General features: G+C 36.4%; 1 protein-coding gene across 1 annotated transcript; it reads right to left on the reverse strand.

Annotated features, from left to right (window-relative positions):
* Window positions 1-4,240: 4,240 nt before the first annotated feature.
* LOC107687108 (single-strand selective monofunctional uracil DNA glycosylase-like) lies at window positions 4,241-6,083 on the reverse strand. The gene is made up of 3 exons (XM_016484301.1): window positions 6,041-6,083; window positions 5,817-5,950; window positions 4,241-4,804 (listed from the first exon to the last, which is right to left on the reverse strand). The coding sequence occupies exons 1-3, from the start codon at window positions 6,081-6,083 to the stop codon at window positions 4,286-4,288; spliced, it is 696 nt and encodes a 231-aa protein (XP_016339787.1). The 3' UTR covers window positions 4,241-4,285.
* Between the last annotated feature and the right edge of the window lie 5,951 nt (window positions 6,084-12,034).

Raw genomic sequence — 12,034 nt, forward strand, 5'->3', positions numbered from 1 at the left:
ATAAACTATACATGTGGCAAGCGGTGCAAACAACAATAGCAGGAGAAGAAGCCATTACTCACCGTGATTGATGAATGATTCTTACCACAGTTGTTTGATGAACTTGAGCGGAGCGAGAGAGAAAATAAACGGAACGAGAGAGAGAGAAAAAAAAAGGCACGAATGGAAACGCTAATGACAAGCTAACTGGTTAACGAATGCTAATGCGCTGCAGGTGCGCTGCACTCGCGGTTTTAGAATAAAAGTGAACAATCAAATTAATCAGATTAGGTTGAAAGATAATATCAGAAATATGGTGGGAATTAAGTTATATTTTATCACTTTAAACAACAGAGAGTGATAGTATAGATATAGATTCTACAGAAAAGCGAGGCTACACGGAGCTACAATCACAAACCAGCAGCATGGCAAACAGGAAGCAGGAATAACACTGTCCAGATTAATATAATATAATATAATAGTTATTATATATGAGTTGTCTGGAACGCAGCATTAGGTTAACATTTCAATAAACGAGCGTGTACTACAATTACGAGCCATTCTATAAGGTGACATTTCAGCACTTGACAAATGGATAGCAACTCCTAAGTAGCATTTAAAGGGTTAGTTCACCCAAAAATGAAAATTATCCCATAAATTACTCACCCTCAAGTCATCCTAGGTGTATATGACTTTCTTCTTTCAATCACTTTAATCTAGCTTGCACTCACTGTTGTAAACGGAAGCAGTTTCGGGCGGATGACCTATGAGCTCGGCGTTGCGTATGCTCCAACGTGGAAGCGCAGGGGAGAGATCAAAACAAAACAACGGTCAGGAATTAGAAGTACAAAACGAGGATTTGTAAAGAAGAATGTCGGAGGATTTCGATATAAGCCAAGAGGAGACTGGTTTTCCTTTGCTAAAGTAAGGAACCTTTGCTTCCTTTGCTCCTGTTAACAAACGTTGATTTTCACGAGACTCACCGGCGCATGCGCAACGCCGACCTCATACGTCATGCTCCCGGAGCTGCTTCCGTGTACAACTGTTGACAATTTGATTGACGCAGCTGGCAGAACAACGTGCTACTTTATTTCTCTCCAATACAGTAGGAAGTTAAATTAAGTTAAATATGGAGAATATTAACTGTGACAAGATGATTGACAGGCCAGTTTACAGTGGCAGGATGTGTGTAAGACTATGCGACAGAGCAGACCATTAAAGATGCAATTTTATGACGTGATTGTATGTCCCAAAGCTTGCCTACTCTTCTGCTAAAGTGTGTACTTTTTCTTAACCAAAAAAGTACATACTTTAAGGGTGTAGTATAAGTAGGCACATTAGACTGCAGCAACAGTTTGGAAGTTGTAATTTTTATGTGTGCTAAAAAAAGGGGGGAGCTGTGAGAGAGGAATTGAAAAAAAAAAGTTTGAGGTAAGCAGTTTTAAGTTTTAGCGCCATGTCGCATTGATCAACATGCCATTTTATATAGCATTTTTATTTGCTGGTCAGTAGACGTGGGTCGTAGCAGCAAACACACTGCGATGATCATGCTGAATTTCTGACACTGTCAGAAAATTATCGTAGGCTATCTTTGGTCGCAAGATCATGACAATGGCCATCTTTGAACCTCTCTCACTGTACGACATAGGACCATAAAAACTGTAATTTTGCCCCAGTATTCAAGTGCGGTTCATTCATGCATACTCATCTCCTCAGTGACTACTGGTGGAACTGCACTAAATTAGTTGGCAAAAACCAGCATCACTGGATCATATACGCTGGTATTTTGGCTCATTTCAGTTGGAGTGACTGTTGGACGTCCGAAAGTGAGTTTTGATTAAGTAACTTCTGTGCTGCTCGAGCCACAAACTGTTTCAGACGGTTCAGTCCGATTTGGTGACCTGCTTCAACTAATTCACCAAAAAAGACCCGGTTCAAAAGAATGATTTGTTCACGCCAATCCATCACGCTCTTTAAGGTCACGAGACCCTAGACTTTTGTTAGTACTTAGGATAGCAAAGTCCACTATAAAGGAGGTGTTGGTAATAGACTTCCTGATAATGTTCAGTCACGACTGAGCTTTGCCAAAACACACCTTGAAGATTCTGAGGCAGATGAGACTAAAATTTAATTATTTGGCCAACGCCAAACGATATGTCTGGCAGAAATCCAATACAGCTCCGAATCCAAATAACAGCATTCCTCCAGTAAAGCATGGAGGTGCTGATGTCCTGTTATGGGGTGTTTCTCTGCAGCAGGCACTGGAGGACTTGTCAGGATAAAAGGAAACATAATGTGGCAAAATACTGTCAAATTCTTGAGTAAAATCTGCTGCCCTCTGCCAGAAAGTTGTCAATGGGAAGAAGGTTTACCTTCCAACATGACAATGACCCAAAGCACACGGCAGAACTGAGCACACAGTGGTTGAAGGAGAAAAAGGTGAATGTTCTTGCATGGCCTTCAGAGCCCAGACTTAAACCCCACTGAAAATCTGAGGAAGGACATGAAGACTGCAGTCCACAAACACTCACCATCAGATTTAACTGAACTTGAGCAGTTCTGCCAAGAAGTGTGGACACATATTGCAAAGTCTAGATGTGCAAAGTTAGTAGAGACAAATCCCAACAGACTAAAGGCTGTAATTAAAGCAAAAGGTGCTTTTTTCAAGAGGTACGTTTTTATTTTATTTTATTTATTTTTTTCCTGACATGTTGGTGTTATATCTTTCACTTGGATGTTATCAGTTGCACTGAGTAAATACAGCTGGATAAAACAAAAACATCTTCATTCAGGGTGCAAAGCAACAAACTATGGTTATTTTAAAGGTGGGGTGATTCTTTTCTATACCCACTGTACAATGCATGTTTTTCAGCTTTTTGCTAGAATAATTTTTCAACCATTTTTTTCTGTCATTATTCAAATAAATCAATAAATAAAAATCCTTCACTGTGCATTCCTTTCTTATTCATCCTCATCTCTCTCCAGTGGATCTCTACACCTCTTCATTTGTCACTCTTGTTCCCTCTCTCTCTGATCTAATTCTGCTTTAATAACCCAAGCCCTCATTTTTCATGGTACTGATGGCTCTGGCAAGCATCAGCCATTAAACAGGGACTAATGCTCATGCTCAGTGTCTCCACTTACTAGTTGCCAAGGGGTCATCTTACGGTATATATCTGTGTAGCAGACACAATCGATACATAACAATACAGCACTGAAGATGAATATTACTAGTGTTGGCTAAGGCAAGCATCAATGTTAGCATTGCTCATACTTTTAAATGTTTCACCTAACACCTAAACCCCATTGTCACAAAACTCAAGAGGCAGAGAAAGAAGATGAACTGAAATGTGGGATTTATTGAATGGCAGGAATGCAGGTAGAGAACACTGCAGATCTCATTCTCTGTGAGGGGAGAGAGGAAGAGAAGAATGAATGGAATGGGTGTTTTGCCTGCTGCTGGGGTCTCTACACTATAAAGTAAATTTCACTGGCAAGACTCATTGAGTTCATTCATAATACAACACAGAGAAAGACAATCATTATTAGGAAGACAATAGTAAGATGCAATTAAGCTCTCAGCCCTTTGTGAATTTGTGTGCATTTGACCCACTGGCAGAAAGAGCAGGGAATAGGAAAGAGTGTTTATTTACAAAGAGCAGGTGAAAAGAGTCGGGTATCAAACTATCAAACTCTCATGCTATCAGCTACAAAAGACAGAATCAGTCCTTTCAAATCAAAGAAAAAAACCTACTCCGCTCTGCACGCCTGAATCTCGGAGAATGTATTGTTAGATAAATTTGCTCGTTTGTTGTAAAATGTTTTATATGCTACTTTGAAAAAAAATAAAAACTCACTGTGGATAAGTTAGTGTGTTAGAATCAAAGGATAACATACAGTAATATCTACAGTCATTTTTTTCCTAGCTTCACAAATGAAATACAAAAAAAAATAAAAATAAAATAAAACAGAAAACAGCTCCATATATATAACCTTAACACATTTAAGGTTAAAAAAAAACATTTACCACATATTCATGTACCTTTACATACATCTTAACATACAAAAGTTCTGTACACACACGCACACACATAATATATATATACACACACACACTGACAAATATTACATTTTAAAAAAAAAATAATAATAAATAAATGTGTGATAAAGTACTCCAATAATGGTCATAACATCTGTTATTTTAAACATTACTCAAGTAACTGATAATGGCAATAGTAAGGTTCAAAAGCATTAATTAGTTAATTTTAAAATGCAGAGGTAGTAACTGTCATCGTCATCATCATCATCAACTGGCAAGCAAACTTAACACCCCCAGATGATCTAGTTTGTCTCTGACTATGTTTGCCCACCCTTTATTAGCCAGTGGGTTTCTAGGGGACGGATGCATGATACCCTCCACTCTCACCGTGATACCTGCTTCTGCAAGAGCTCGTCGAGCGCGCTGCTCAGCTAGCTTGCCCACTCCGATCACCATGGAGACCCCCAGTGCTGTGACCACCTGACAGAGAGCACTGTCACAGCAGGACAAAAGGGCATCACGCTTCGCGGCCGGGAGCTCAGTTGGAGTTAGGTTCTTGCCAGACTCACTCATGAAGATGAGAGGGCACAAGTTGTGCACAAAACAGTGGCGGAAGAAGTTGTGAGTTTCACCGCAGAGCTCTTGGAAAAAGCCCCAGAAACGGGCCCCGCTCACTTCACTCTGAGTGCAGTCGAGGCCTGTGATCCGTTGTTCCTCTGCTGGACGGCCGACTGCTCCAGTGATCTTCAACCAACTGCGAACTGCCTTCACCTCACCAAACGGTACCTTGATAACGAGGAAGTAAGAGATCTGGTTGATTTTTTTGCTCTTCTCCGTTATCCATCACTATTTTTAAACTGTAAGAAATTGTTATGAAATCTCATACGAACAGTGTAAGAATCTTTAACAAGTTACAACAGTGACAACTACAGAAACTGGTGATTTTTGGTAGAACTCACAAATGCGGATGCTGCTAATAATAAGTGCAGCCACTATTGCAGAGACTCTTGTGTGCTTTACCTGCTTTTGTATTTACAAGTGTGCTCTTTTATATGCTCGTATACAATTCACAATCAACATGCTAGGACTTTCTTCTCAGATGTTGCTGTAGACTGCAACTTACCAAAAACAGTAATCAGGAGTGGTTGTCTGTCTGCGATTTTAAACATTCTCAACTGGGCAAAATGTTGCAGCAAAAGAGATTCGGTTTAAGATTCAAGATTCAAGCCCAGATTACTTAATTTAATTAGCCATAATTTAAAAGAAATAAAGGTAGAGTTGTTTGCTTGCATTGTGACATTTCACAAAATTAGATGAACAAGCTCCTCTCAAAAATCTTAAAAGTGATAGCTTATCTAAAATGTAAAAATTCTGTCATCATTTAGGCATGTCGTTCCAAACATTTTCTGCGGAACACAAAATAATATATTTTGAATAACAGTGGGATTGAAATAACATTAAACCCCAGTAACTTTGAATGTATTGACAAAAAAAAACAAAGACAAGCTAGGAAAAATGTGAAAGTTTAGATAATTTGTTTTGGAAAAAAAAAGACAAAAAGGAAGATATTATTATTAGTAGTAGTAGTATTGTTGTTGTTGTGCAAGCAACATTTAATGCTATGAATTCATGAATTTAAGACCTTCTGCTCCAATTTAAGACATTTTTAAGGCCTTCAATTGTGGAAGGGCGAATTAAGACCCACAGAAACCCTGTTCTTTACTGAATGTAGTCACAAGTAACATCATTACAACAAATAATACTGTGAAATCATAAAAAAGAAAGAAAATCTTCTGACCCCTGTTTGTGCCATGCCAAAAGGCCCTGGGTTCATGCCTAGAAAGAGAACGCTCTGCACTTCCCGACAGTATTTCTCCACATAACATCGATGTGTGTCCCAGGCGTACTCAAGCAGGTTGGAATGCATCTGTACTACAATGCACCACAGTTATTACACTATTTCATAATATTAGTCAACTAAGAGAACGCTCTGCCCTTCCCGACAGTATTTCTCCACATAACATCGATGTGTGTCCCAGGCGTACTCAAGCAGGTTGGAATGCATCTGTACTACAATGCACCACAGTTATTACACTATTTCATAATATTAGTCAACTGCTGTAGACGAAAGACATTTGAACTGCAGGCTTCATTGCGTACTGAATGGAGTGTGGAGCACCAAATGTGTGTCCCAGGCGTACTCAAGCAGGTTGGAATGCATCTGTACTACAATGCACCACAGTTATTACACTATTTCGTAATATTAGTCAACTGCTGTAGACGAAAGACATTTGAACTGCAGGCTTCATTGCGTACTGAATGGAGTGTGGAGCACCAATGCGAAATTATATATACAGTGGGTACGGAAAGTATTCAGACCCCCTTCAATTGTTAGTATTTCTTTTAGTTTATCTTTGCTTTCAATTTTGACTGTAATGTTTGTGTTTCGCTGTTATATTATGTGCACTCAATAACATAAGTCCAGTAAGATGCTCTATCTGACATAAATTCGCATTTACCTTATTCCCTGTAATCATGTGATTGTTCACATTTCCCTGCATCTTATATAAATGCCTCCACTTTCTTCCCCCATATATTAATTGCAGATTTATTAATACGCTCCTTGGCTTAGGAGGTCAATAAATCAATGTTAAAAGCCAAAACGATTCTCAACAGCAGCCACAAATCACTGCAAGCAGATCGAGAGGAAGGTTACTCACTCACTAACTCGAGGCTTGCAGCATAGCAGTGGAATTGAGCTACATGAGCTTCTCATGCAACATGGAAATCTCCAAGAATAAGACTGACTTTCATTTTTGCATTTTAGCAAATTATTTTCTATTGTGTTCCACAGCGGAAGGAAAGTCAGACAGGTTTGCTATTATACAAGAATGAGTAAATGACACTCACTTTTGGGTAAACTATCCCTTTATGTAGGACTCAAATTATAGCATGCAGACTTCAGTTGTAAGTGTGTGTGCTCTTCATAATGATTAATGTACCTTTAATGTGCTCTGCACAAACGTTTATACCTTTAATAACACTATAATACCTTTAATCACATTAACAAACATTATATAATGCTTGACAGAATATTAGTTAAAATACATTAAAATATTTTCTGTCATGAATATTTATTTTATTCTTAATAGTTTTAGTAATAGTTTATAGTTATGTTTTGTTCATCAGATGATGGCTGTTTTCTCATAAGTTTTCTCGTAAATTTCTCGTATCAGTAATTGCTAATGTGTGTTTTTAATTTGTCTGAGTGATAGAGGAAGACAATGAGAGAGGAAAAGGGGGAGGGGCGAAGAGCAAAACTGAATGACTTTTGGGAGTGTTACATTCAACACAACTTCCAGGTGTCTGTTCTCACTGCCTCTGTTGCCATGGCAGCACCAGCCGAGGTAGAGAGAACACACACACACACAGTCACACTTCTCTGTGCTTGACCTCCATCTGAACCTGCCTGAGGTCGGAGGGTGACAGCTTTGAGCACTCTCATGAGTAATGAGAGATGGAGAAAATGAGAGACGGAAGAAAAAAGAGAAAGAACAAGAGAAAAAGTGTGATGGGTGAAATGAGAATTAGCATGCAGATGGGACAGAAGAACAACACACTGTAAAAAAAATGTCGTAAAATTTACGGTAAAAAAAACGGCAGCTGTGGTTGCCAGAATTTTACCGTAAAAAATACTGTAGCAATGTTTTAGGTTTTACGGCTTTAACTTAAATTTACAGTTAAATACCATAATTTCATTAACTGATATAATGTTAATATACCAACCTATTGAAGTACTGAAATCTGTTTTGTACCTTTGTAATACACTGACAACCACCAAATGCAGGTGGTGATGAGAAAGCCATATGATGAACCAAAGCCCATCACAACCAGCTTTTAAATACTAACATATATAGAAGGTGCACAGTGTCATTCACACAAACACCAAACACCATCATGGTAACACACATAAAACTGAAATAATGCAATACACATTCATTTAACAACATTAGGTGTAACACACAACCCTAATATACAAAACTGATAAGAAAAAACTAAGAAACATAGTTATTTCAACAAAAAAATCATCAAATTTGAAATGTATCGCAGGGAATTCTGGGAATGTCGATTTACGGTTATTCACTATACGGTCTTCTTCACTTCCAAAAACGGAATACTACCGTAAAATTAATTTCCAATACATGTAATGTCCAATACAGTTTTTCACCGTATATAGTAGGGGAATTTACCGTTAACCATTTAACAGGTTTTTACTGTAGCATTTTTACAGTCTTTTACCGTTAAATTCACAGTCATTTTTACAGTGCAGATGTGGAGGGGTGGAGCTCAACATCAGATTAACTGTAATCCTGTTATGCTGTGTGATGCGTTTCTGTCTGCTGTAGCTGTATCAAGGCTTTCTCTATACATTTCTTTTTCCCATTTTGCATTTCAGTCATACATTTCTTATTTGTGAAACTGTGTGCAAATCTCCGCATGTTGATGTTATGTATCATAAATACACTATGAATAGGTCTTTTTGACTAGTGTATTTCACTTTTGTCCAGTGCAATTATGTGAGCCTAAAAATGTGAAAGAAAGTGAGAGAGCTCTAGGGTGGACCACACCTGGCGTAGACACGGATTCAAAAGATTAAATAAATAAATTATCATAATATGAAAACAAATACCACTTTGCAGTATCAAGCAGAATAAAGGACTGCTTTTGTAAAGCTAAAATAACTGGAAGCGGAGGAGACCGGAAGTCTTGCACACTCAAGTCACAAATGTTTGCGCCCTGTCCTGTTAAAAAAAAAAGGCGGAAAAGGTCACAGTGATGATATTACAACTGTTTTTGTTTGCCGTAATGACTCATTTTCAAAAAAAATTTCCCACATGTGTATTTCAAATATCTAAAACTCTGTCAGCACTCATACATGTAATGACTTTAAAAATGTTAATATACACCTAGTGTATAAAGACTGAAAATGCTTTGTCTTTGGCTGTATTTTATTAAGAAGGCTATAAAGCTATTGCTGCATGCTTGCAGTGCAGCCAAATGACTATGTAAAAAAATACACTTAAGTTGTAAACCGTGCTTTTGGCTGAACGATGCTATAATAATTCATCTTTGGCCCTATTACGAAACAAACCCGACTACAGTTTAGTGATTATAAAACAAAATGATAATGTAATTCATGCTTATCTGATGATCTTTGTGTGTAAAGTTGTACTGTTGGAAGACAGACACTACAGGTATACAACTGCAGTACACAGAAGATGCACAAGACGCTTACTAGAGCATCAGTTCTGAAACCCACTGTGTAACAGAATAGTTTAATGTGTTTAGAGGACATACATTCTTATTAGTGCTTATGTTTACAATACGTTTCCAGTTGTTTAAAAGCATCTGTCATGTGTTCCTCTGAAATCAAGTCCCATGTTGCCACTTCATAACGTCTGTTATTGAGTTGAATTGCCTCTCAATCTGATTTGGCAAATAAGCAAACTTGCCTAATTATTTTAAATGTCACATTTTCAATGTAAATAAGCACACACAAATTCTGATTATTATACTATGTGCTAGAAGAAAAGCAAGGGAATTGTCAGGAATCAATAGTCTGTTGCCTAATCTGCCTAATCTAGATCCGTTACGACTGTGGACGTAAAGACACAAGTATTCACACTTTAGTGTTCCGTAAAAGTTTTTTTTTTTCATTTTTAATTTAATTGTTTTTGTCAGTTTTATATTGTTTGCTCCATTGTCTTGACTAAATTTACATTTACATAAGGCAAAAACAAGTAATCAAGCCCTTAATGGAATTTGCAGCCGCCACTAAATAATTCACACATGCCAATAAATCTGTCCAAAAATTGCTTAACCCTCAAATGTCCCTCATTTCCTGTTTACAAAACTGGTCTTTGGGGTCAGTATGACCCCAAAATTGATTGAGTAATTGTAAAAAATATATACATTTTTAATCATACAAATAATATAGCATTTTTTTGTTTACTTCTCATCTATACATTAAAGCTGTGTTTTGGGAGATATGAAGTACTTTTGTACCTATTTACCACAAAATTCCTCAACTACACCATTAGCTTGCATGTGAAATATCAAATTTTTATGAAAAAAATCACTTAAATGATGATCTAAATTTGATTTAAGTTGTTTCTGGATATTGATCTAGGTGTTAGGTGTAGAATTCTGCCATCTGCTGGTTAGAGAAAAACTTATAGAAATGACAGTTTTTGAAAGAATAGTGTAATGAACATATATATCCAGCAGAGGCCCATAGAGACCCATTCATTTTTCTGGAAGTGGCCAACTGCTTCTCCCACAACTTTTCTGAGATATATTTTGTAAATATATATTGAAACATTATAAAATACATTTAAAAAAACAGTATTTTTCTCAAAGGTTAGAATTAGTTTTTGTTGTTTGAGGTATTTTGAAGTGCCCGCTTTTGCAACAATGCCACATAAATTTGCAGAAATGCCACACAAGTTGTGACTAAAACTTGATCGCAGGCACATATTTTTTTCAATCTAAAAAGTAAAAATCAAAACAATTTTATTTTACTGAAATGTAAATTAAAACACCATTTGTGTGTGTGTGCACGTGTGCATGTGAGTGAGCATGTCTTTTCTACATTGCCTTTGTTCTCTAGTACCAGGCCTTAATTTCTGTGTGGAAATTTTCAGAATTATGCTGGATTTATTTTTTTTTTTTTTTACAAATGAAAAATATTTTTAGAGATTTTTTCGCATTTCCCATTCATTTTCAATTGGGGTCATATTGACCCCAAAGACCAGATTTGTAAAAAAATAAAAAAATAATAAAAAATGTACATACCTTCAGAACAACCGAATCAAGCCCATTTTTTAAAATGTCAATACAGATAGAAAATGTTGAAAAGTCACAAAATCGTATTCCACTGAGATGAAGGGAACTATTTTTTTTAACTAAGTAAAAGTTGATTGGGGTCATATTGACCCCAAGGACCAATTGAGGTTAAGAGACAGCAGCCACAATCAGTGCGTCAGCCTGAGGAATAGACAAAATGGTCAAATGTGAGGAATAGTCTAATGTTCAGCCGTGATTTGTTATGCAAGACATTATTCATGGCTATTGTTGTTGTTTTTCCACATGAAAGTAGCCATATAAACATAAAAACATGTAAATATTTAATGTTCTTATTTTATTTTTAATTTACAGAATTATGTAATATCCTTCCAAAATTCTATGATATTGTCCAAAATGACTGCTATTATTTATTTATTTATTTGTAAGCAGTGTTAGTGCTGTATGACCAAAGCTCTTTTTTTTTTTTATTATTATTATTAAAACAAAATGATTATGTTTATGCATGGATTTTGGGATGATCAAATGTCAAATAATATCAGCAATTGTAAGATTACGCATAATTTATATTTGTGGAACACAGAAAAGATTAATTCAAAAGAAAAAAAAAGGGAAGTTCAAAATCCATCAAGACTATTTTAACCTAATAAAGTTGTCATATACTGAAAGGTTGAATAACAGACATTAATCTGTTAATGATTTGTTTCTGTTCTTTGTATTCTCTTCTTCAAAAGGAGAGTTTTATGCAAATAAGACAGATTCATTAGCCAATAGTTTAATTTGATTATGAAAGCTAAAAGTAAGGTTAAAAAAAAACTACAGGTGCAACATGAACTTTATGAACAGAAATCACAGAAAAAAACAACAACAACAACATGAGGTTCATAAAGATGAAGTAGAAGAACAAGTAGCTCAATAGCGTCACCTTTTGGTTGATAGAAAACTTTCTTTTAATAATTAGGTTAAATGTGAAGCCAAACTGACTTCACTCATTAAAGGTGCTGCTAAAAAGAACATTATTTTGTATATTTGGTGTAATGAAGTGTTTATGCGGTTTAAGGTTCAAAAAACAAAATTTTCACATACTGTACATTATTGTTTCTCCTCTATGCCCCGCCTTTCTGAAACGCGTCTATTTTTACAAAGCTCATC

This window comes from Sinocyclocheilus anshuiensis, unplaced genomic scaffold (genome assembly GCF_001515605.1).
Source record: "Sinocyclocheilus anshuiensis isolate Anshui unplaced genomic scaffold, SAMN03320099.WGS_v1.1 scaffold3186, whole genome shotgun sequence".
NCBI classification, from domain to species: domain Eukaryota; kingdom Metazoa; phylum Chordata; class Actinopteri; order Cypriniformes; family Cyprinidae; genus Sinocyclocheilus; species Sinocyclocheilus anshuiensis.